Source organism: Gobio gobio (assembly GCF_949357685.1).
Source record: "Gobio gobio genome assembly, chromosome: 1".
NCBI lineage: Eukaryota > Metazoa > Chordata > Actinopteri > Cypriniformes > Gobionidae > Gobio > Gobio gobio.
Genome location: NC_137097.1, coordinates 49193275 through 49217354, shown reverse-complemented (window position 1 = coordinate 49217354; position 24080 = coordinate 49193275). Strand labels below are relative to the sequence as shown.

At 41.0% G+C, this 24080-nt stretch overlaps 2 protein-coding genes across 3 annotated transcripts in view; one reads left to right on the top strand and one right to left on the bottom strand.

Moving 5' to 3' along the window:
- Positions 1-7776, bottom strand: part of arhgdig (Rho GDP dissociation inhibitor (GDI) gamma) — a 39075-nt gene extending 31299 nt beyond the window's left edge. The window contains exon 1 of one of the 2 annotated variants that reach the window (XM_079835761.1): positions 7268-7776. Coding sequence is in view for 1 of the 2 variants with exons in the window: in XM_079835760.1 (XP_079691886.1) it covers positions 1436-1508 (73 nt within the window). In the remaining variant the exon portion in view is untranslated. Of the gene's footprint in view, positions 1-1435; positions 2181-7267 lie in introns of those variants that run through there. The other variant, XM_079835760.1, reaches the window with a different exon arrangement.
- Positions 7777-9967: 2191 nt separating this feature from the next.
- LOC307135392 (retinal cone rhodopsin-sensitive cGMP 3',5'-cyclic phosphodiesterase subunit gamma) lies at positions 9968-11411 on the top strand. Its single transcript, XM_079831790.1, has 3 exons — positions 9968-10207; positions 10512-10552; positions 10673-11411. Exons 1-3 carry the CDS (start codon positions 10056-10058, stop codon positions 10747-10749), a joined length of 270 nt encoding a protein of 89 aa, XP_079687916.1. The 5' UTR covers positions 9968-10055; the 3' UTR covers positions 10750-11411.
- The last annotated feature ends 12669 nt before the right edge of the window (positions 11412-24080 follow it).

Genomic DNA, 24080 nt, shown 5'->3' with positions numbered 1-24080 from the left:
CAGCTGGTTTGAGCTGGTTTATGCCTGTCCTTAGTTGGTCTGAAGCGGGTTATAAGCTGGTCCTTAGCTGGAGCTAGTTTCTTAGGACCAGCACTTGACCTGCTTAAACCAGCTAAGGACCAGCTTAAACCACCTGCCATGCTTCAAAACACACCTAGCCAGCATATGCTGGTTTTTTTCAACAGGATTTGATCGAATTTCAAAGAATATATGGATTTAATATGATTTTGTGTAATTTTTTATCCAACAGTCTTCTGACAATTCATAATTATTTTACATTTTGCTAAACTGGAATCCGTATGAATTTGTATGATCTTATTTGTAAGTTTTCACACAACCTGCTAATGCCCCACTGAGGGCTAGGTTTAGGAGTGCAGGTTCATGCTGCCTTCTTTTCTTATCTTTTTACTACAAATCATACATTTTCCTACGAATCACATCGTACAAAGTTGTACACAATTCCAACTTTGTAAAACACTTTCTCATGAGATCAGGTTGAGATTAGTTGGTTAGCATGGCTCCATTAGCCCCTGTTGGTACATGTTGTAACTACACTATACGCACAGTGGCAGATTCGTTTTTAATAAGTTAAATTGACTTTATATTTTTCCTGTCTCTAGAGTGATTAGTCCGGTATCTGCCTCAAAACACCTGCAAAACTGAACACCCGTGAGCAAAACTTCCGGGGGTTCTGCGTCATCCGAGCAACTGCCATTGAGATTAATGGGAACGCTCATGGAGAAGCCACATACTGTATAGGAATCTGAGATAGCAATGTCAATGTAACCCATCCCACACACATTTATATGTACATTTACTCTCCACTTTACACATAAAGGCAGGTGTTCATTTGTCATACATCATTACTTCCAAGATTTCAAAGTGAAATGGAGACACTAAGAGAGTGAAAGACAGATAAAGAGGTAAAGTGGGAGTGAGCAACACTGGATTGGTGTCAGTAAGCAGAAGCTCTGCAGAGTGAAGCCCTGAATCAACAACATCTGTGACCTGTAATTACAAGCAACACGATGATCACAAACACAAAGCAATGTTGTGAGAGCAACAACCAATCAATCAATACATATTGATCAATCATCCTTCGCTTGTTTTAACTGAATCACATGCCAACTAAACGTCTATATCCACAAAGGAAGTCATCAAACAAAATGGCTATTCAGTATGACTTTTAAAAAATCCGTTTGAAATGTAAATAGGTTTTAGGATGCATTGCAACTTATAAACGCCATTCACAATAAGCTTCAAACTACTTCAGCTGAAGGTTTATGGCTGGTCTATTAGATTGGCATATCATCTGAGGTCTTTCTGTGGAGTTTGAAGAGCATTTAAACTGCATACATTCAAGTTCATTTTACTACATCATTTTCAACTTTTCAACATTTTTATCTCATAATAGACAACATAAATGCCTCCTCACCTCTGTAGCAAACTGTTAACCAGAGCAGTTCAAGAAACTGTCCTCCAAATTCACAAACATCCAAGCCCAACATTGTGAGTAAGCTCTTTTTTCCACAAGGTTTCCCCAAAAAATCAGGAAAAAAAAAAATCAAGAAAGCACACTTCCAGTGGTACAGAAAAATCTGTGTCTAAAACACATTTAAAAAAAGAATTCACAGCAGCATCCCTTCTACCGCCACAAAAAAAACCAAGATACAGAATCACTGGGTGTGGGTTGGCTAGAGAGAGAGAGAGTGAGGGAGAGAGAGAAGGAGAGATAGTAGAGAGACAGTATGTAAGAGACAGAGAAAGAAAGTAAGGGAGTGAACGAATGCACAAATGATCTGTGTGTAATCCACGCTGGAGGACCGGCTGTGGCTGAAGTGTTGGCAATGAGGCGGTAATGTGGGAACGGTATTCCGGTCTGCAGACGCTATTGATTCCACCGGCATGAGAAGCAAACCCTCCGCCTCAGTTCAGCACGCCTCCCAACCCCATCACTCATTAGACAGGAGACTGCGATGATCTCATCCTCTTTCTCTCTCTCTCTCTCTCTCTCTCTCTCTCTCTCTCTCTCACACACACGCACACACACACACACACACACACACACACACACACACACACACACACACACACACACACACACACACACACACACACACACACACACACACACATACACAGTACCCTTTCCCCTCCGTTCTCTTTATTCCTTGTTCTATTTCTCGGTCTTCACATTTCTATTCTCTAGAGACACTTATTATTCTTACCATCCCCCATTTTATATCAACTATCATATTGTTTCCCCATTTATCTCCCTTCTCTCTCTCTCTCTCTCTCTCTCTCTCTCTCTCTCTCTCTCTCTCTCTCTCTCTCTCTCTCTCTCTCTCTCTCTCTCTCTCTCTCTCTCTCTCTCTCTCTCTCTCTCTCTCTCTCTCTCTCTCTATCTATCTATCTCTCTCTCTCTCAGGGGCAACATGCTGGGCAGACTGTTTTTTTTCCCTCTGGTCAAATGACCAGTTCTATCAGTTTGTAGTTCTCCAGCACGTCGTTCTGTCATCTCTTTCAGGGGTCATGGTCCTGTCAGAGGAACCTGTCGGAGGTTACACTGGGCGTGCCTCTGCATTTCACATAGCCTTGATGCTCTGCCGTTGGAAGCGTCTTGCTGAGAAGTGCTGCAATTGGTTTATGTGCACAGACCCATTACGGCATCTCGCTGCATGTCTGGTGCAAAGCTATGGCACAACCAGCACATGATCTGATGTGTGAACTAGGTAAAGACACATTGGATTGCACCTGAAGAGGTATTTATATTTAGCATAATGGCCATGCGTTACAGTGATTTTTCCATGTGCAAGGGATGCTCTATAGGGATAAAACACACCTGACTGTTTAAAAATCACTGTATTGAACATCTTTGTGTTGCTTTATTACTATTGGAGAACTCAGAAAACCAAGGACAACAACTATAATGAGATTTAATTATCCTTCTAATTGTACGAGAATATGATATATGTCGAACTTTGTTATTGCCATTTTATTCTATTTAAATATCTAAATGTTAGTGTGAAAAAGAAAAATGACTTTTAGATATCAATCTGCATATGCGAAAGACATCTGTTATGCTCATCTTTGCTCGCTCCTTTTAAGTTATATTGAGTAAAACAGCAAATTTTTCATGAAGCACATTCAAAAGACATGAACTGGAAGCGATCCAATCTGATTTACAGAATACGGAAGTTAAGTTGCGCATAACTCCACACCACAATAATGATAACAACAAAGAGGATGAAATCATTATCTTTCAGAACGTTTTATTTCCAGCTGATGAATGATAAAAACACAGCCAATCAGAATCCATCCTGCTCTAAAGAACTTGAGTTTTTAAAGCGGCAGACGACAAAACTGCAGCACGCACTTATAATAAACAGAACTCTTTTGTGCATTGGTGTGTTTTTGTTTGTGTTTTTTTTTTATTTGTTGTGCTATGCTAATATAGCTGTTGTTTTGTTATCTTTGTAGTTATTGTTCTTGGTGTAAATGGGTCTATAAATTTTAATTTTATTGGTCACACACACAACCACACACATTTCGACATGCAGCGAAATGCTTTTTATGACTTACTGTACATAAAAGTAACAATAGGAATACATTTTACAATACAATATAGAAAATAGTCTGTGTTACCAGTGTTACATGGTGTTCAACCGCACACCGATTACATCCCTTGTCCACCGCGGCACTGTTCTGTTTTCTACACATTCTATCATTTGCCTCCATCCCAATACTGAACAACGCGACATACATTCACATCACACGTTAGTGGTAGAGTTATGCTCACGGGAACACTATAGTTTTTCACAATCATGAAAGTTCATTATTTGCATGCGTTTTAAAGCCTTGCCGGTTAAACATTTCATTTGCGTGCTCATGCGCTGTTTAAACATGCGCTTTTCTGAACGTGCACACTAAACGCCTGTCAAACACGTGATTACTGGACTAAGTAGTCTTACTGCGCTAATACTGTCAAATACACACAAGGTTAACATAAACACAGTTGGTTATGTCTAAAGTGAAAGTAAAATCGGCGTGTGTCTGTATATTAGATGCGTGCAGGTCTTAAATTGACAGCAGGGCAACCTAGCGAACATGCTGCCGCTTGTCCTTAAAGGGACAGTTCACCTCTAAAATTATGTCATTATTTACTCACTCTAATGTTGTTCCAAACCTGTATTCATTTCTTCTGTTGAACACATACAGTTGATGGTAGCCATTGACATCCATATTATTATTTCCTACAATGGGGACCAGCAACTGGTTGGTTTCCAACATTCTTTGAAATATATTTTATGACAAAAGAAAGAACTTTATTCAGGTTCAAAACAACTTGAGCGTGAGTAATCAATGACAGAATTTTCATTTTTGAGTGAACTATTCCTTTAATGTTAATTAAACAACAAAAGACAAAGAGAAAATCACTCATTGCTCTTGACTGAAAAACTTTAATACAGTAGCTTTAATAAGAATCAATGTATATTTTATAGTGAAATCTATGTAGTGTTTAATTTTTACATTTATTCATTCAATTTCATACTTAAATGCTGCTGTACAGCTCTGAGCTGCCAGTGTAAATCTTTATATTTTATATTATACAATACACTAGGAATGTGTACAAGGGCTTTTAAGTAAAGTTTTAAGTTTAAGTAAGGTTTTTCAAGTCTATTAAGTAAAATAAAGGAAGTATTGCAATAAAAAAATTCTCCTTAACCCCTTGCTGTTCCTGTTACCTAAGAATAGAATAGCAAAAAACTGATGAGAACGATGACGTTGATGTCGTGCACTAGTTTGAGATGACATACGTCACGACCAAACGTTAGCGATTGGTTATGGCAGATCCAGAGTTATGGCAGATCCAGAGATCCCCCCCACACACACACTTCAAGGAAGTTAACGCTTGTCAATGGAGAGTGGCCAGACTCTCTGTACAAATGAAATGTACGAGAGTCTGGTAGGACCAGGAAGTTTCATTCAGATATATGTCACAAAAGGGAAGAGAGGACTATCACAACTTTTTGAGATCTTACTTGTGGTTATTCTATCCGACAGTGTAGGCTTCACATTGTGGTCAGCTAGCGCAATCTGGGATTTGAGTTCAGGCTGACTGACAGTTGTTTAAATCAAGCAGCTCTGAAAAGGGATTTGACAGATTACATAACAGAGCTATCAAACTAAAGCGTGAGTAAACTGAGAGCACAAGACTGCTGGTATCTAGTAGCCTGTGATTTCCAATGACCGCCCTTGTCAAGACATCAAAAAACTCTTGACGGGGCTGCTTCAACTTACTAAGAGAAAACGAACTAACAAAAACTAACGATGAAGTAATGCATGCACACTTTAGGCAAAAAATTTCTCTTCACTTATGATCTGCTCGACTGGAAACTGTTGCACAAACAGGAAGTTACAAGAGCAGGCTGCTAATTTCAACCACAGTTGGTCTAGATCAGTGGCATTCTTTTAACAATATGGAGCTTGTCATCTATTGTCTGAATGTGCTCACAAATTGGGTCTCAACAAAGTCAAATAAATGTAAACAGTTCTGAATGGTTCTCTTGAGACTTGCTCTGAATTGCAATTCACTTGCGATTCAGCTCTGTTCCACTACCTCAGGAAGTCCTACGCAAGCCTAGGCCCGAACAACAAACACCTCAAGAAGGAAGTGAAAGGGCCGTCTTGATCAATAGACAGAGATCTTGTTTATCGAGGTCTGCCAGTTAACATACACATCTTCCTCTTAAGGGATCTGCCAGGCATTATTATTAGCCCAAACCTACAGTGGCTGCACTTAGTGTGGGGGAAAAAATATATTTATCTGTTCAGATAGAACGAAAAAGAACCAAAAACAAATACCAACAGTTGTCATCTCTTCGAAAATAATTTCCACGCTAGCTTTTATAGGCTATTCATCAGCTCGGTGATGCACCTTGACGCATGTCATCTACTGCACTCATCAATATGAGGCTAAAAGGCATCACAAGAATTTTCCAATCATTTTACAGCCCCTTAAACCATGTCAATGCAAAATGAGCTTTCAAAAAAAAAAAGCATCATATCTGAATTCTCCAGAGGCTGCAATAAAATAGCAATAGACCTTCTCATGCTGATGAAAGCATACCAGTTCGGCTATAAAGACGCTCAACAACACCATCATATATAGCACTTGCTATGCGAGAATGTGTAAAAGTTTTTTTTAGAGCAAGAGAATAACAGTGATTCACCAGCACTTTAAATATGTTCTCATCCATGCACAAGTAAAATTACCCATGGCCGAATTCAACTCAAATGGCAACAAGAGATATTTGCGAATATAAATAATATAAAATAGGTGAAATATTGACATGTCTTGGTGATGTGGTAATTAAAATGTTTCTAAAATACTTGTTTCTGATTGCTCAATTGCAACATCCATAGCTCAAATATTTCTGAAAAAAATCTGAAAAAAATCACAAGTCAGCAAATAAAATAATTTCAAATAAAATCAAGGTTTCATGTCCATGCAGAATAGCAAGTATTCCGCCATATTGTACCGTCACTGGTCATAATTCCAAAATAAACCCCTTTAGGGTGATACATCAGAACAATTTTTTTTTTTTTTGTGATAATGTTATACTGTATCAATAACATATAGGCAAAAGTCTGTTGACTTCTCATTCGGCTATTTTTTAATATTCATACTTATAAAGTGATAAAGAATGTCAGTAAGATGTCTGTGCATGGTATGTAGAGGACACAGGAGCCAGTCAGAACAGGATCTCAGTTCAGTCTTACGTTAAAAGAGGATGTGGTTGCATACGACGTTACCAAAAAAGTACATCAAAAGTTGGAGGATGGGGCTCACGCATACGGTCTTTGTGGCATAAGCGAGATTATTAATGCACAAAATGATCACCAAATCCAGATATTAATATCATTCAGTAGCACATATTCCAGTCAAATGAAGTAAAATCATAACTGTGTGAATTGAACGTTTGAGAATAGCAAGCTAAATCAGAACAGTTTGAATCTGCAAGTTACTCCAAACCTCCTACAGTTCAAGACAGTGTTCACATTTCAGAATTTCGCTTAATATAATCCTTGCCTCCCCCCAAAAAAACGAAAGTAAAAAAAAAAAAAAACATTTTTGGCAGTGTTAAAATATTATGAATTTTGTTTGCATCGTATACATCTTTGCATCATTTCTACAGCGAAAGAAATCGTTTCTAACATTCGAAACAAAGTTATATATTAAAGTAACAAAGTAAAAGTGTCTTACCTCCTTGTCTCGTCTTGCAGAACTGTAGATGCGGATGTTCAAGAGTGTTCAGATCATGTGTGTTCCAGGAAATAGAGTTTACCAATCACAACTCAACGCCTCACACTACCACACATGTCAAAAGAAACACCAGCCCAGTGTAGCCTACATAAAATGATTTAAAGCGGTTTTGTAAATATCGCTATGTTTGTAGCTACTTTAAAGAATATCACATTGCTAAAAATGGCAAAATAGTGTCACAGGAATGAGTGAGCACGACACTATCACTGTTGTTGCACGTGCTGCAAAAGCAAACAACTGCTACATTAGCATCGTTAATCTGATATTGTGTATTCAAACAGATTTATTAAACTTTTTAAAATTCCGGTGTACTACTATGTGCCATATTAGCCGTATCAATATGCGTAGCTGCATAGAAACTCCATTATAATGAAGAAGACAGAACAGAATCTACACATTCCAGTATGCAGCGTCTCAGCGGTTATGGCTTCTAAAAATGCCTTGTACTCAAACTTGTCTGCTAAAATAGGCTATATGACATCTTTGTCTCAACATGTCTCAACGGATTTTCGACGTTTTTGTTAATGCTTGCTGGCTGCTGCAAACTGCTGCACTCTTTCTCCTGTTGTCTGTACGTGCTTCAAAATGCAATTTGAACGCAATTTACACTGAATACAAATGAATAAAGATCTTAATATATGCCCCTACAAAAGCTGAATGTTAAATGTAAAGTTACAAGTTTTATTATAAATTATGATAAACGTTATGTATTTGCACCCTGACTTTAATGTGTTAGATGTGTCTAATAGGCCTACAATAAATCTGGACAAAATGGTCAGTTATTGCATTAACATTGTTTTAGCCACACTTTGGTCATAATCTTCTTAGTAACATTCAACGTTAGATTTTTAAAAAATGATTTTTACTCTTGTAAGATGTAGTCTTTGCACAAGTCGATATACATCTATCCTGGTATTGCTGGAGTTGCATTACAGTAGAGGAGGAATGAAGGGAGTTATGTGTGGAGAAGGAATGCTGAAGAAGTTGCCTCAGGCCACAGCTTTTATCCCTCACTCAGTCATACCTGTTTTTGTTCTCTAGAAAAGAGTATGCCATTCCAGTGGTTCTCAGTCTTTTGAATACTAAGGTCACTCACTGACCAATTTCCAAGCTTTTCGGCACAAACCAGCTGTGTTGCAGTGGTCAGAATTTTGAGATCTCAGTTGTGTATATGATATCAGTTTACATGTTATAGATCTTGATCATTTCAAACATTTAAAGAATTTTAATTAAGTTTGATTTAATATATAAGTAAACTTTGGGCCCCTTGTGAGATGGCTGAGGCCCCTGGTAAACCACTGTGCTTTATCAGACAAGTTAATTACATCAGCTTTTATTAAGATATTTACCACCCCCTTCTGTTTAAAAGTTGAATTGCATTTTCCCAGCTGGTTTAGCGTTTAATATCTGTTATTATATAATAATTAAAAAAAATGTTTTTTGTGTTTATAAAAGTGTATGTATGGCTACCGGCTGCTGCTGCTGCTACTAACAATCCTTATACATATTTTTTTCCTATTCATATTTATCAATCTCTTATTCTTATTTCATATTTAACAGTAAAATAACACAGAAATACAATCAGGTCAGTTATGCCTTCTCAGTTTTATGCCATTGACACAGAAGGCTCTCTACAGATCTCCAAAGTTCTGAAGTTAACTTTGAAACTCTGAAGTTAACTTTCAAAGAAACCCCAATCACTCTGTGAACTGGACATTTTTTTGAGGTCTCATTTTCTTTCTTTAAACTGTCTTTAAAAGTCTGCCTTTTTTATTGTCGTATCAGTTTATATGTAATCCGAAAAGGCTGCATGAGATGATATTTTACCTGTTGGCCTGAATTCCTCTTCCCTAAAAGAAGCAAGTGTCCTTTTTCAATTGTATAAAAGCCCTCAGCCACATGTCATATCTCAGTTCTATATTTGACATCTGCCTGTCTCTGTGTGATATGATCTTAATGGTGCTCACTGCTCAACATCAATCACAATGTCAGGGACTTATACATTAGTCTTTAAAACATAGCTTACGCCACACTGAACATCAGCAACCGCCATGTGAAGTGCACATAATACTGTTGTCTTTCTCAATTTAACCCAATAACCACTTCTAAATTAATTTTAATATATGTTATGGTAAAGATGATATTGTTTGATGGATGGATAGATAGATAGATGGGTTTTTTAACATATTCGATATTTGCAATCATTGTTGATTTTTGAGTAGAATTACTATATATGCAACTGACTTTGCAAAAATCTTTAGAAGATTCTTTGAAACATGTCTTTATGTAAGGTAATATCATTATCAAAGTTGTTGACCGCTTGTGAGTACACACGCCTTAATAAGATTTTGTTTTCATTCATTTCCTCTGCATATTCCATGAATTAAACATATGTTACCTAACCCATGACATACTCTCCAGGTGAACATTATGTCAGTAGACCATTCAGAAAGATTTCTCAATGAAGGCCAGATTGTGTTTTCAGAATCCAAAGAGTAATCCTGGCACTTTGGCCGAGATAACCTGGAACAGATTGCTGCTGTGTCACTGTGCTAATCTGTCAGGCTTTGTTATTGTCCCATTGACGCAATCACGAACCAGTCTGAATGTATTTAAGCCGACTTTCATTGAGCATAAGGGGGAGATTGACATTGAATGAGAAGTCATCTACAAACACTAGAGCCCACATAAGAGCCTGATTTTTTTGGAAACAGAGACGGTGTACGAGATGAGCTCGGGAAATAGCTGCGGCAGTCTCAGTGACTCACCCATTACCCCAACTAGAGTAGGACCAACAACACCCAGAAGAGGACCCCCTAAATTCAAACATAGAATGACTAGACAATTCAAAAGCAAACCTCCCAAGAAGGGAATCAAAGGGTGAGTAGACAACATTTAAATCTACTTAAAAAAAAAAAAAAAAAAGGTTCTTTATTGGCATCTATTGTCCCATTAAGAACATTTACCATCCAGAGAACCAAAAAAGGTTCTTTATAGTGGCAAATGGATCTTTGTATTTTTAAATTGTTCTTTACTCTAAGAAAAATAAATTCTTCTTTTAAAACCGTTGATTGAAAGATTCTTTGGGGAACTGCAAAACTCCCTTTTGGACTCTGTTTTTAACAGTGGCTATAAAGAAAATAAACTTCATTTTTGGGATCAATTTCTTATCTCCTTTCATTAGATTTGGAGATGAGATCCCGGGAATGGAGGGTCTTGGCACTGGTGAGTACAGCTCTTTGTTCAAATTACTGCGTTCTGCTGAACCCATTACTCTTCCAAACTGATTTTGCTCATTGTCTGGATCATCGCCGTGCTTCATCTGCCAATTTCTTTCATGCACAGACATCACTGTGGTGTGTCCATGGGAAGAGTTTAGCCATCTGGAGTTGCACGAGCTCGCCCAGTATGGTATTATTTGAGACGGACTACAGGAAGATGTGTCACCTGGACTAGACTGGCTCCACCTCTGGATCCCAAATGAGGGATGCTGCAAATGGACACCTGCACCATTGCCTTTATACTCTGTTACAAACAGCTAAGTTGTATAGACGCCAACCTACCAGTCTATGAATGCATGATACATTTTTATATAGTGGCTATTCAGATGCAGTAAAAATTAGGTTTATTATGTTTTATATGATGATAAAAATTGTTTTTATTTTCTACAGCACATAACCAAAATACCATACAGTGGTACACTCCGTGGCACCACCTGCCAAGTTATCTATGAAATGTTTTTATTTGTGCTAGGTGTATATTTTGTAATTTATTTCAATATGCACTCTGAGAGGAGAGGCCTTATTAGCTGTTCACTTCAATTGTCGTATTGTATTGATGTTTTAGACTTCTTTTAGCAAATTTTGTTTTCATGTTTGGCTTAATAAAATTAAAACATTAATCTGTGTTTTTAAATGTGTTCATATATAGATTTGGTGTAGACATGGTCTCCTTTTTCCTCAAGTATTTGAAACATGAACATGAAATGTGGAAATTCACCATGGAAATTCATTGCTGCAAAAATCGGATGACTCCCATTGACCTTGTTATTAGTAGTTCACAATAAATCCTCTGCCTTCTCTTTTCTCATTTTTCTAAATTACTTCTTCATAAGGATTAACAGGGTAAAAATCAGTAGGCCTATTAAATTAGGCTACATTTGATATGCGTTAAAACTCAAAGATTGACTTGGTCGTTAGCAATTTTCATAAAAGGAAGTCAAAACAAAACGTTAGAATTAGTTTATGAATATGTTAGAATATGTTTATGTTTACATCAAGTGTTTTAGTAACAACGAACGTTAGATAATTTGTGCTAAATGTATGAGGAGGTAACCAAAGCAACAGCCTTGAATTGACCAAAGTTTGTAAACGGAGAAGGTTACTTTAAAAACATACCTTTTAATATTAAAAATGTAAATAGTGTAAAATCCACTATTGTTTTAATAGGCTAGAATTGTTGTATAGCTTAATGTAATTACATCAGAAGTAACTGTAATTAAATTATAGAAAAATTAAGAATAATCCTTACTTAACTTTTTCAAGGGAAAAGTAATTAAATTACAGTAATTAGATTACTTAGTAATTAATTAGGCCTACACCAAACATGTTCTTGTAGATTCATACCACAGATCTATCATACAAATCATTAGTGTATTGTTTAAACAATATTTAGGATAGATGGTCTGCTAATTGCTGTAGTACTACCCTAATAGGTTCTTTCAAAGTTATAAAAAAAAGTTCTTCCAGTAACATTAATAGAATGTTTATTAAAAGTTACCAGAGGTTGTTTGCATAAACCATTATGTTAAGACAGTGTCTTAAGATCTAAAGGTGCTGGTCATATAATTAGAATATCATCAAAAAGTTGATTTATTTCACTAATTCCATTCAAAAAGTGAAACTTGTATATTATATTCATTCATTACACACAGACTGATGTATTTCAAATGTTTATTTCTTTTAATTTTGATGAATATAACTGACAACTAAGGAAAATCGCAAATTCAGTATCTCAGAAAATTAGAATATTAATTAAGACCAATACAAAGAAAGGATTTTTAGAAATCTTGGCCAACTGAAAAGTATGAACATGAAAAGTATGAGCATGTACAGCACTCAATACTTAGTTGGGGCTCCTTTTGCCTGAATTACTGCAGCAATGCGGCGTGGCATGGAGTCGATCAGTCTGTGGCACTGCTCAGGTGTTATGAGAGCCCAGGTTGCTCTGATAGTGGCCTTCAGCTCTTCTGCATTGTTGGGTCTGGCATATCGCATCTTCCTCTTCACAATACCCCATAGATTTCTATGGGGTTAAGGTCAGTTGAGTTTACTGGCCAATTAAGAACAGGGATACCATCGTCCTTAAACCAGGTACTGGTTGCTTTGGCACTGTGTGCAGGTGCCCAGTCCTGTTGGAAAATTAAATCTGCATCTCCATAAAGTTGGTCAGCAGCAGGAAGCATGAAGTGCTCTAAAACTTCCTGGTATACGGCTGCGTTGACCTTGGACCTTGGAGAAAACACAGCGGACCAACACCAGCAGAAGACATGGCACCCCAAACCATCACTGACTGTGGAAACTTTACTCTGGACATCAAGCAACGTGGATTGTGTGCCTCTCCTCTCTTTCTCCAGACTCTGGGACCCTGATTTCCAAAGGAAATGCAAAATTTACTTTCATCAGAGAACATAACTTTGGACCACTCTTGTCTTTAGCCCAAACGAGACCCTTCTGACGCTGTCTGTTGTTCAAGAGTGGCTTGACACAAGGAATGCGACAGCTAAAACCCATGTCTTGCATACGTCTGTGCGTAGTGGTTCTTGAAGCACTGACTCCAGCTGCAGTCCACTCTTTGTGAATCTCCCCCACATTTTTGAATGGGTTTTGTTTCACAATCCTCTCCAGGGTGCGGTTATCCCTATTGCTTGTACACTTTTTTCTACCACATCTTTTCCTTCCCTTCGCCTCTCGCCTCTTCGCCTTGCCTTGTCTTGCTCTCCTTGTGCAAGGTATCAATAGTTGTCTTTTGGACAACTGTCAAGTCAGCAGTCTTCCCCATGATGACGTAGCTTACAGAACTAGACTGAGAGACCATTTAAAGGCCTTTGCAGGTGTTTTGAGTTAATTAGCTGATTAAAGTGTGGCACCAGGTGTCTTCAATTTTGAACCTTTTCACAATATTCAAATTTTCTGAGATACTGAATTTGAGATTTTCCTTAGTTGTCAGTTATAATCATTAAAATTAAAAGAAATAAACATTTGAAATATATCAGTCTGTGTGTAATGAATGCATATAATATACAAGTTTCACTTTTTGAATTGAATTAGTGAAATAAATCAACTTTTTGATGATATTCTAATTATATGACCAGCACCTGTATATGACCCACTAGTTAGTCATTCAGTCACTTTTTGCTATCAAATCATGTCAATCTAAGTTTTTACCTAACTTATTTCAAAAAGTTATGTTAAAAAAAGTTAAATCATTTTTCATGTCTAACTTGTAACTTGTGTCTTAGCTGTTTGTTATGTTTATGTCTAACATTTTTAAATGTCACTGCTTGTTTCAGAATGTACAGAGAACACTCAAAACATTCCAAGAATGTTTGTAAAATGATGCCCTGTTTACACTGGTGCGTTTTCGTTTTAAAATGGATAACTTTTGCTACGGTTACGCCTGTCATCTACACTAATCTAATCCTTTAGAAAACGCAGCAGACCCCGTTTTAGTTTGAAACCTCCGGGGTTATGTTTCAGTGTAAACGGACCAAAACGCACACGATTGAAAACGATGGTGTGGCTGCCCATTACACTACCTGAGCACGACCAGGGGTCCGTTCTTCGTACCTCGCTTAATACATCTGAGATGATTTGACAGATCCCAGACCTTTTACTCGTGAAATCTCTGGCTAATTTGGTTCTTCAAACGAATTTGCGTATTGGATTAAAATATCTGGATTAAGTTGTCTAAGATTACTGCGTGTTCCTGTGTTCACTGAAGAGGGCAAAGAGGTTGAAACCACAATCAGTAATGCAAATATTGGCTGGTGGCAAGACAGTGACGTAATGACATCATATATTTAAAAAAGCCAAATATCATATAATTAAAAAAGCCAAAAAACTCAAGTATAGGTCTCTGCAGGATTTAATAGGAGTTACTAGATCAGTGGACGAGGCCATAAACAGAGGGGCGTTACTTGACTTGCTCACGTCACAGTGTGGGTATAGGGTTTAGGGGTGGGGTCAGGTGAAGGAGATCATTTTCATTGCATGATTTATAAACACCCATCAGTTTGAAAACACCCACAAATTTATAACCGCAACTGTTGTTCCTCAGAGACCCCATACTCAAAAAAAAAATTTTTTTTAACACAATCAAAACAAAAGAAAAAACACATTTCTGGACCTTTATAAGGAAACAGCCAAACGACCAAACCAACATAAAGGTTATAATATATAAATGAAATGTTTTTTTTAAAAACATGATTCCCAATTATTTATATTCACGATTTTATAGTATTTGTACACCCTTTACATTTTTATTTCAATGTTGAAATTAGCAATTAATTTAATTTTTAATTCAATTTGAAGCAGATTTGTTACGTGACAGTATTAACGTTTCTTAAAGTCGGCATGAAACGGAAGTAGCGATTGCTCTTTCCCCCCATATTGTGATGTATATCCGAGTGAAACGGCTTCTGAAATAAAATAAAAATGTAGGGCGGGGCTTGATTTCGTCCTTAGGGAATTTATTGGATCGTTGGAAGTTGGGCGTTGCTAACAAAATGGAGGAAATGAGACAGACCGCGATAGCCCTGCCCTCGCGCCATAGCACATGACAGGAAGAGAAGCAAAGTCGTTTCGAGGGGGGAGGGAAGGTTAACGTTTTTCATTAAAGATTATAAGGACACATGAATGAAAAAAATGATGAAGTGCACAGAGTTATCTGCATTAAGCCACTCCCATAATATCGTCATCACTCAAATTAATGCAGGGCTCAGAGTAATTGTGTGTAACTATGTGTAAACCTCCAATAAAATGATAAAATAATTATTCCATCACAAAATTCTCTCAATCAAGTGGATGTGTATTATACAACAATTATAATAGTATTGTACAACTAGTATAATATAACGTCTCGGTTACGTATGTAACCCTCGTTCCCTGAAGGAGGGAACGGAGACGTACGTCGGAACTGACCGACGAATTGGGATCTGATCTCAGAGACCATTCTACTTCGAGTGTATTAAAAACGAGCCAATGGAGATTGGCATGCGATCCACGCATTCCACACACCGCCCCGCAGCGCGGGTATAAATAAGGAAGTGGAATGCTTGATCATTGCTTTTTTCTGCTGAGAAGCCGAACTAGTGACTCGGCCCCCTAGCGGAAGCACAGCACCTGGCGACGGGACGTACGTCTCCGTTCCCTCCTTCAGGGAACGAGGGTTACATACGTAACCGAGACGTTCCCTTTCAGTCGGTCACGTTCGACGTACGTCGGAACTGACCGACGAATTGGGATCCCTACCAAAACGCCAGGGCGCTGGCCCTTCCAGCGTCCTGCTTGAGCGCACTGGACCGTCTTAGATGGTACGGAAGTCAGGGCTCCAAGCAGGGAGGTCAGTCACTGCTGTTTCTGCAAGACCCACCCAGTGTGACTATTGGATAACACTGGGAAAGCGTGCCCGTCTCGGGAGATGGTACGCTGCGGAGCCACGTCCTTCAGTGGAAGGATTGGTGGCCGAATACGCATAAGGACTAACCTGGCAGGGTAGTGCAACATATGGCAGTCTCTGGGGTGGTTCCAACCTGGTTCCAGGGGGGAAAGAACACGCCCAGAGACGACAGAGCGGGCTCTGTCAAGGGAAAGACACGGGGCTAGCCGGGTAGGGTAGCTGATACCGTGGAAGAATACACATATGGGGTAGCCGTGAGGGGACCGCTACATATGGAACCCAGCCTACACACACGTTTCACAAGCATACGGGTGCAGGCCTGGCGTCAGACGGCCGCAACGTCTGACACCGCAGGGGTGACGGAGGAGCTCGACAGGGTTAGCCGTTTCCGGGGAACACAACTGGAGAAATAGACGCACGTATCCGGCCCAGAGGGCGGGAGTGGCGTTGCAAGCCGACACTTAGAACGGGCACTTAGCGCTACTGGCCACTGGGGGCGAGGATGCGGGAAGATACCGGCTCTACACGGAGGCTATAGAATCTAGCGAACGTGTTAGGTGTCGCCCAGCCCGCAGCTCTACATATATCTGTCAACGAGGCGCCTTGAGCCAGCGCCCAGGAAGAAGCAACACTCCTTATTGAGTGTGCTCGCAACCCGAACGGGCAAGGCACGTCTTGGGACTGGTAAGCCAAGATGATAGCATCCACTATCCAGTGGGCTAACCTCTGCTTGGAGACAGCCTTTCCCTTCTGCTGGCCTCCGTAACAGACGAAGAGTTGCTCTGAGGTCCGAAAGCTTTGAGTCCGGTCGACGTAAGCGCGAAGAGCGCGGACGGGACAAAACAAAGCCTGGGCTGGGTCTGCCTCCTCCGAAGGCAGCGCTTGCAGGTTCACTACCTGGTCCTGGAAGGGAGTAGTAGGAACCTTGGGCAAGTATCCAGGCCGGGGTCTCAGGACAACGTGAGAGTTGGCCGGCCCGAATTCTAGGCACGATTCGTTGACCGAAAGTGCATGCAGGTCCCCTACCCTCTTGATGGAGGCCAATGCCGTCAGAAGCACTGTCTTCATTGAGAGGATTTTAAGCTCCACAGACTGCAAAGGCTCAAAGGGAGGGCTCTGAAGTGCTCTGAGCACTAGAGCCAAGTCCCAAGAGGGTAACGAGTTTGGACGAGGAGGATTTAGCCTCCTCGCCCCTCTGAGGAACCTGACGATTAGGTCGTGCTTTCCCAAGGACTTACCTTCGACTGCGTCGTGATACGGCGCTATTGCTGCGACGTACACTTTGAGGGTGGAGGGAGACAGCCTTCGCTCCAGCCCGTCTTGCAGGAAAGAAAGCACGACACTAACCGAACACCTTCGGGGGTCTTCCCGGTGGGAAGAGCACCATTCAATGAACAGGTTCCACTTCAAGCGTAGAGGCACCTCGTAGAGGGGGCTCTAGCAGAAGAGATGGTATCCACCACTGCCTGTGGTAGACCACCTAGAACCTCCGCGTCCCATCCAGGGACCAGACATGGAGTTTCCAGAGGTCTGGACGCGGGTGCCATAGAGTGCCCCGTCCCTGAGAAAGGTGGTCCCTCCTCAGGGGAATCGGCCAAGGAGGGGCTGTCGCGAGGAGAGTTAGTTCTGGGAACCAGGTCTGGTTGGGCCAGTAGGGCGCAACTAACAAGACCTGCTCCTCGTCCTCCCTGACCTTGCACAGGGTCTGTGCAAGAAGGCTCACTGGGGGAAATGCATATTTGCGCAGGTCCCGGGGCCAGCTGTGCGCCAATGCATCCGTGCCGAGGGTGCCCCCGGTCAGGGAATAGTACCACTGGCAATGGGTCGAGTCCGGAGAGGCAAACAGGTCTACCTGTGCGGCTCCGAAGAGGTCCCATATCAGCTGGACCACCTGGGGATGGAGTCACCACTCCCCCGGAGGTGTCGACTGGCGAGAGAGCTCGTCGGCTGTCTGGTTCAGTGCACCTGGGATGTGAATGGCACGAAGCGACCTCAGATGCTTCTGACTCCAGAGGAGGAGGTGGCGGGCGAGTTGGAACAAGCAACGGGAGCGTAGATCACCCTGACGGTTGATATACGCAACGGCCGCAGTGCTGTCCGTACGGACCAGTACATGCTTGCCACGTAGCGGCCCCTTGAGGCGGCGCAGTGCCAAGTGTACCGCTAACAACTCGAGGCAATTGATATGCCAATGCAATTGAGGTCCCGTCCACAGACCTGAAACTGCATGCCCGTTGTAGGTGGCCACCTAGCCCGTGGAGGAGGCATCCGTGAAGAGCACAGCATGCCTGGACACTTGTTCTAAGGGCACCCCGGCCCGGAGAAACGAAGCGTCGGACCATGGGCTGAAAGTTTGGCGGCAGTAAGGAGTCACTGGGACCCGGTACTGGCCGCTCTGCCATGCCCACCTCGGGACTCGGCCATGGAGCCAGTGTCGAAGCGGTCTCATATGAAGCAATCCGAGCGGCGTTACCGTGGCTGCAGATGCCATATGCCCCAGGAGCCTCTGAAACAATTTCAGTGGGACCGCTGTCCTGCTCTTGAACAAATTCAAGCAGTTCAACACCGACCGGACCCGCTCTTCCGTGAGGCGCACAGTCTGGCTGACCGAATCCAGCTCCATACCGAGATAAGAGATCCTCTGTGTGGGACAGAGTTTCCTCTTCTCTCGGTTGACCCGAAGGCCCAACAGGCTGAGGTGACTGAGCACCATGTCCCTGTGTTCGCACAACTGCTCCAGAGACTGGGCGAGTATGAGCCAGTCGTCGAGATAGTTGAGGATACGAACGCCGCGTTCTCTGAGCGGAACAATGGCTGCCTCTGCGACTTTCGTGAAGACAGCCCGAAGGGCAGGACTTTGTACTGATATGCCTTCCCCTCGAACGCAAAATGTAGGAACGGTCTGTGTCGAGGAAGGATAGAGACATGAAAGTACGCATCCTTCAGGTCGATCGCTGCGAACCAATCTTGGGGACGGATGCATTCGAAGATGCGTTTCTGCGTTAGCATCCGGAACGGGAGCTTGTGCAGGGCCCGATTCAGGATACGCAGGTCCAAGATTGGCCGTAACCCACCCCCTTTCTTGGGTATAATGAAGTAGGGGCTGTAGAACCCCGCCTTCATATCGGCTGGAGGAACCGGCTCGACCGCGTCCTTCGCCAGTAGGACATCGATCTCTGACCGCAAGACCTGAGCATCGCTGCTTCGCACGGAGGTGAAGAGGATGCCCTTGTACTTGGGAGGCCGGTGAGCGAACTGAATCGCATAGCCGAGTCTGATGGTACGGATGAGCCAGCGAGACGGCCTGGGGGCAGAAGCCCAGAGACCGCACAAGCGGGACCAACGGCACCACAGACGTACCCGGGGTGGGGCAGCGAGGCGGAATAGACAGACCCGACTCGGGAGGCCCGGAGGCGGCCCGGAGTGTTGTCTGAGTATTCCAGGGTGGGGCAGAGTGTGGGTGAGAAGGCCCGGGGGCGTTCTCGGTGCCCACACTGCTGCCCCCTGGCGAAGGGAGAGGAGGAAAGAAGTGACAAGGCCCGGGGGCGTCGCACACTGCCAACCTGGCCCTCTTGGGGCCCAGGGAGAGAGGAAACTGCTCTGAAAATGTGGGTACCGCTGCTTATTAGCTAAAGTAGTCCTTTTCTGATGCACCAGAAAAGAAACTAGATCAGGGAATAAGGAAAGGGACTCAACCCCATTTGAGGTTTCATAGTCTGGACCGCGCATCTAGAGAGTGCCGAGTGACGCGCTGGGTTGCCGTGGCAACCCCCGCTGTTAGCCGGCGCTCGACGGCACACGGCGCGCTGAACGCTCAAGCCCTTACGAGAATGGTGAGACGAACAACGCGCCGACGTGACCATGCTCTCCTGAGAGAGCATGGATCACCCACGAACGCAATCACACATGTTTATATGTGAGAGAGATCGTGGCCGTCAAATGAGGACAGGAAACAACCGCATCCAGAAACACACGGTTTGAATGACATCTTGAAAAAGACGCAGGGTCAAACCGTGTTGCTCTTTTAGAAAAGGAAAACCGTTCTTTCAGTGCTGAAGCACTCAGGGAGATGACCGCGGCTCACGCAGTTCAGATAGTGCAAGCCTGCGTGAGCACTCAGAAATGGAAACGCCCAGCCAACCAACAAAACCAGCTCTTTATCTCCTCTGAAGCGGCCACCCGCTGAAAAGCGCCGTCACACCCGCACTGGAACAGCAATCCTTCTCACGAGACTCGAATAACACTCTTCGTAGACACAGCAATGACGCTGTTCGGCTCCGAAAAAAAAGGCAATGATCAAGCATTCCACTTCCTTATTTATACCCGCGCTGCGGGGCGGTGCGTGGAATGCGTGGATCGCATGCCAATCTCCATTGGCTCGTTTTTAATACACTCGAAGTAGATTGGTCTCTGAGATCAGATCCCAATTCGTCGGTCAGTTCCGACGTACGTCGAACGTGACCGACTGAAAGGGAACTAGTATATTATATGTATAACTACGGTAGTATTATACAACATAATATTATTTTAAAATATTTTTTTATATTATTATTATTTAAAATTAAATTAAAATTATTATTGCCCCTTACTCTTGTAATAAAGTAGCAATGGCTGGGACAGATTTAAAGTATCATGATGCAATCTAATCCTGTTAGAAATAAGCTCCCTACTCGAGCAGGTTTGATCTTACTGTTGCTATGACAGCAAGTCCGAACGAACTTCGAAGAACCAAACAATCCAAGATCATGCCAAATCGTCAAACAATCAAATCCAGCTAACTGGGTTAGCAACGTACGAACGGACCCATGGGCTGCATTTCCCTAAAGCACTGCATGGCTTAACTGCACAATAGCTGCTAAAAAGGACTACAAAGTCAGTAAAGCTTGCAGTTCCATCTCCGTGTTATTGTTTACACGGTCATCGACATCGAGGCTGGTATGTTACAGAGCAGGGCCGTGCAGAGAGTTCGTCAGGGGCAGGGGCTCAAATGTAAAAAAGGGGCAATATGTAAATATATATATATATATATATATATATATATATATATATATATATATATATATATATATATATATATATATATATATATATATATATATATATATATATATATATATATATATATATATATATATATATATATATATATATATATATATATATATATATACCCTGTTCGTCCCTGTTCGTGCGAACCAGCCTCTTACTGCATTTCGTTGCCTTGTACCTGTACTTGTGTAATGACAATACAGTTGAATCTAATCTAATACACATTATATATATATATGTATGTATGTATGTATATATATGTATGTATATATATCCTTATGCTCATCAAGCCTGCATTTATTTAATCAAAAATACAGAAAAAACAGTAGCCTAATATTGTGAAATATTATTACATTGTATTCTTTTTAACTTTTTATTAATCAGAGAATCTTGAAAAGAGTATCACAGTTTCCATCATTGACATTAAATCCTCATATTAGAATGATTCCTGAATGATCATGTGACACTGAAGAGTGGAGTAATGATGCTGAAAATCCAGCTGTGATCACAGGAATAAATTATATTTTAAATTATTTTAAAATGAAAACCATTATTTTAATATATTTCGCAATATTGCTGTTTTTTATCAAATAAATGCAGGCTTGATGAACATAAGAGACTTCTTTCATAATGCTGCATAATATTAAAAAATGGTAATATAATAAAGTCCTTTCATGTAACCATTTTGCCAGCTTACACTTCACATAATAGGCCTGTAGGAGCCGCTGGCACTTGGGTTTTGTTAACTTTGATAGTGTCATGAAATAGTAAGCGGTGTATCAATATACATAAATACAAGTGAATTTAACACTACTTACCATTAATGCGACTTTTGCTGCTGTGGTTTTGTGCAGGGATTTGTTTGTTGTCAGTTAAAATCCATTTTGTCAGTGATGCAATTTATAAAATGAGACAAACCGCAGGAAATTGTTCCACAAACGTTAGTTCGTCTGTCCATGTAATTTTCAACCGATTTATGAATAAGAACAGAAAATTACTGTTTCACATCACCCAATGGAATTTGAACTTGCTTTGCCAGATCACGATTGGTTGGTGTATATACATGACAAACGAGCATTGGTGAATTGTGTAATACTTTAAAATATATATAGCTAATATATAGATTTTTAATTAAATCAACACATTAGCTCTGATTATGGATGAAAAAAAAAATATTGGTTTACTTTTTTCCCGCGAGGCCACACACTCTCTGAAAGGACCATATTTGGCTCGAGAGCCGCTTCCGAACAGTGGAAAATCAGCTGTCAATCAAAACGCACGCGACCCATAGCAACGCGTTATGGCAACGCCTCAACAGAAATTGTCCGACTTTTGAGCCTTTCGTTACTATTGTATGCATTGTCATGTTATAATAATCACATTTATTTAGTTTTATTGACCACGATATTATCATTGATATTTGTCTGAGAGGGGCACTTTTGATTCATTTTGAAAAAGGGCAGGGGCTCGAGCACCCAAAGCCCCCCCCCTCTGCACGTGCCTGTTACAGAGCCAGCCACGCCATCGTTTTCAAAAGTCTCCGTTTTCGAGGTGTGAAAACGCCGGAGTAGTGCAGACGACAGGCGTAACCGTAATTGTTTTTTATAACGAAAATGCACTAGTGTAAACGGGACCTTAGAACATTCAGAAATAATGTTTTCTTTACTTAAAAAAAAGTTAGAACATGTTTTTGTTGCCTGGGTATTTGGGTTGAAGACAATCATCCAGTTGCGCAATAAATTATAGGCTATATGTTATAGACCAACTGAAAATCAATGAATATAATAAGCTATTAAAGTTTATACTAAATTAAGATACTTAAACAGGGGGAGTAAAACATGCAACTGGACACAGTTACTGGATGATCTAGCAGTTGATGCCAGACAGATGTATTTTGGCAACTATTGATTTGAGAGGATTAAGGAAGGAGATTTAGATTTGCTCTAAATGGATTAGGACACACTGATTTTAACCCTCAGGCTCCTGCGCTGCAGATGGATACATTTAATGCTCTATGCGAAATTTTTCCTTTTTAACGGAGCATGATTAAATTAAAATAAATGTCTGTGCATGGTTACAATTTATTGCTGTTTAATACTACCCAGATAACCTCACTGACTCATAATTCAGCCATATTCAGATTTATTTACATAATTATAAAGTAGCCTATGTAAAAAATTATTTAATATTTTTTTAATTATCATCCAGATATGATGTAATTACATTAGCCTATAACTCCTGAGAAACACTGTAGAGACAGAGGCTGAATCCGAAATCGCCCCCTATACCCTCAAATAGGGCATTATTTGAAGGGACTGCCATTTGTAGTGGTGTCCGAAACCATAGTGGACGTTATTGAGTGCACTTATTCAATCCCACATTGCGCCGCGATAAGTGTACAGCTGATTTACACTCAACAGCTGTCCGACTTCACGCACTCGTTTTCATTCACCCCTTCAAGTGAACTGTATTAGTGGACTAATGTAGGCCGGGCGATTTCGGATTCAGCCCCAGAGAGATCAGTGTGTGGATAAAACATGTTTAGCCACACACGACAGCAATTATTACAATGAACAGGGTGAATCAACATGGGATTCATACAAGAAAACTTCAATAAGATCCTTGCAGCATTACTCACGGAATTCCATTTTGCACATGTCCACACCTTTAACAATTTTTTTCAGATACCTCATAAGAATGTGTCAGTGTAGTATCTGGGATGATTATGCCAAGTTAAAGCTGAAACATAACGCTTAGTCATGTAGTGTTGTTGCCTTAACAAATTTAAACATGGGCCGAGTTTCATGAAATAGAATGTTTTTTTAATCTATACGTTTTAAAGCCTAGTGCAGTGGTTTTCAAACCTGTCCTGGAAAAATGTGTTTGTGTCCCTCATCAGACACACCCAATTTAGTTCTTTCAGTCTCTCCCCCTCATTTATCCCAGGTGTGATAAATGAGGGAGACACACAAATTGTGCAGTGCTGAGTTGCCTCCAGGACAGGTTTGAAAACCACTCTGCTAGG

What these genes read in the sequence shown, in the direction of transcription:
- LOC307135392 (XM_079831790.1), top strand. Translation starts at nt 10,056, where the DNA reads ATGAGCTCGGGAAATAGCTGCGGCAGTCTCAGTGACTCACCCATTACC. An exon ending in CCCAAGAAGGGAATCAAAGG is followed by an intron (nt 10,208 to 10,511) that starts GTGAGTAGACAA and finishes TCCTTTCATTAG; the next exon opens with ATTTGGAGATGAGATCCCGG. An exon ending in AATGGAGGGTCTTGGCACTG is followed by an intron (nt 10,553 to 10,672) that starts GTGAGTACAGCT and finishes TTTCATGCACAG; the next exon opens with ACATCACTGTGGTGTGTCCA.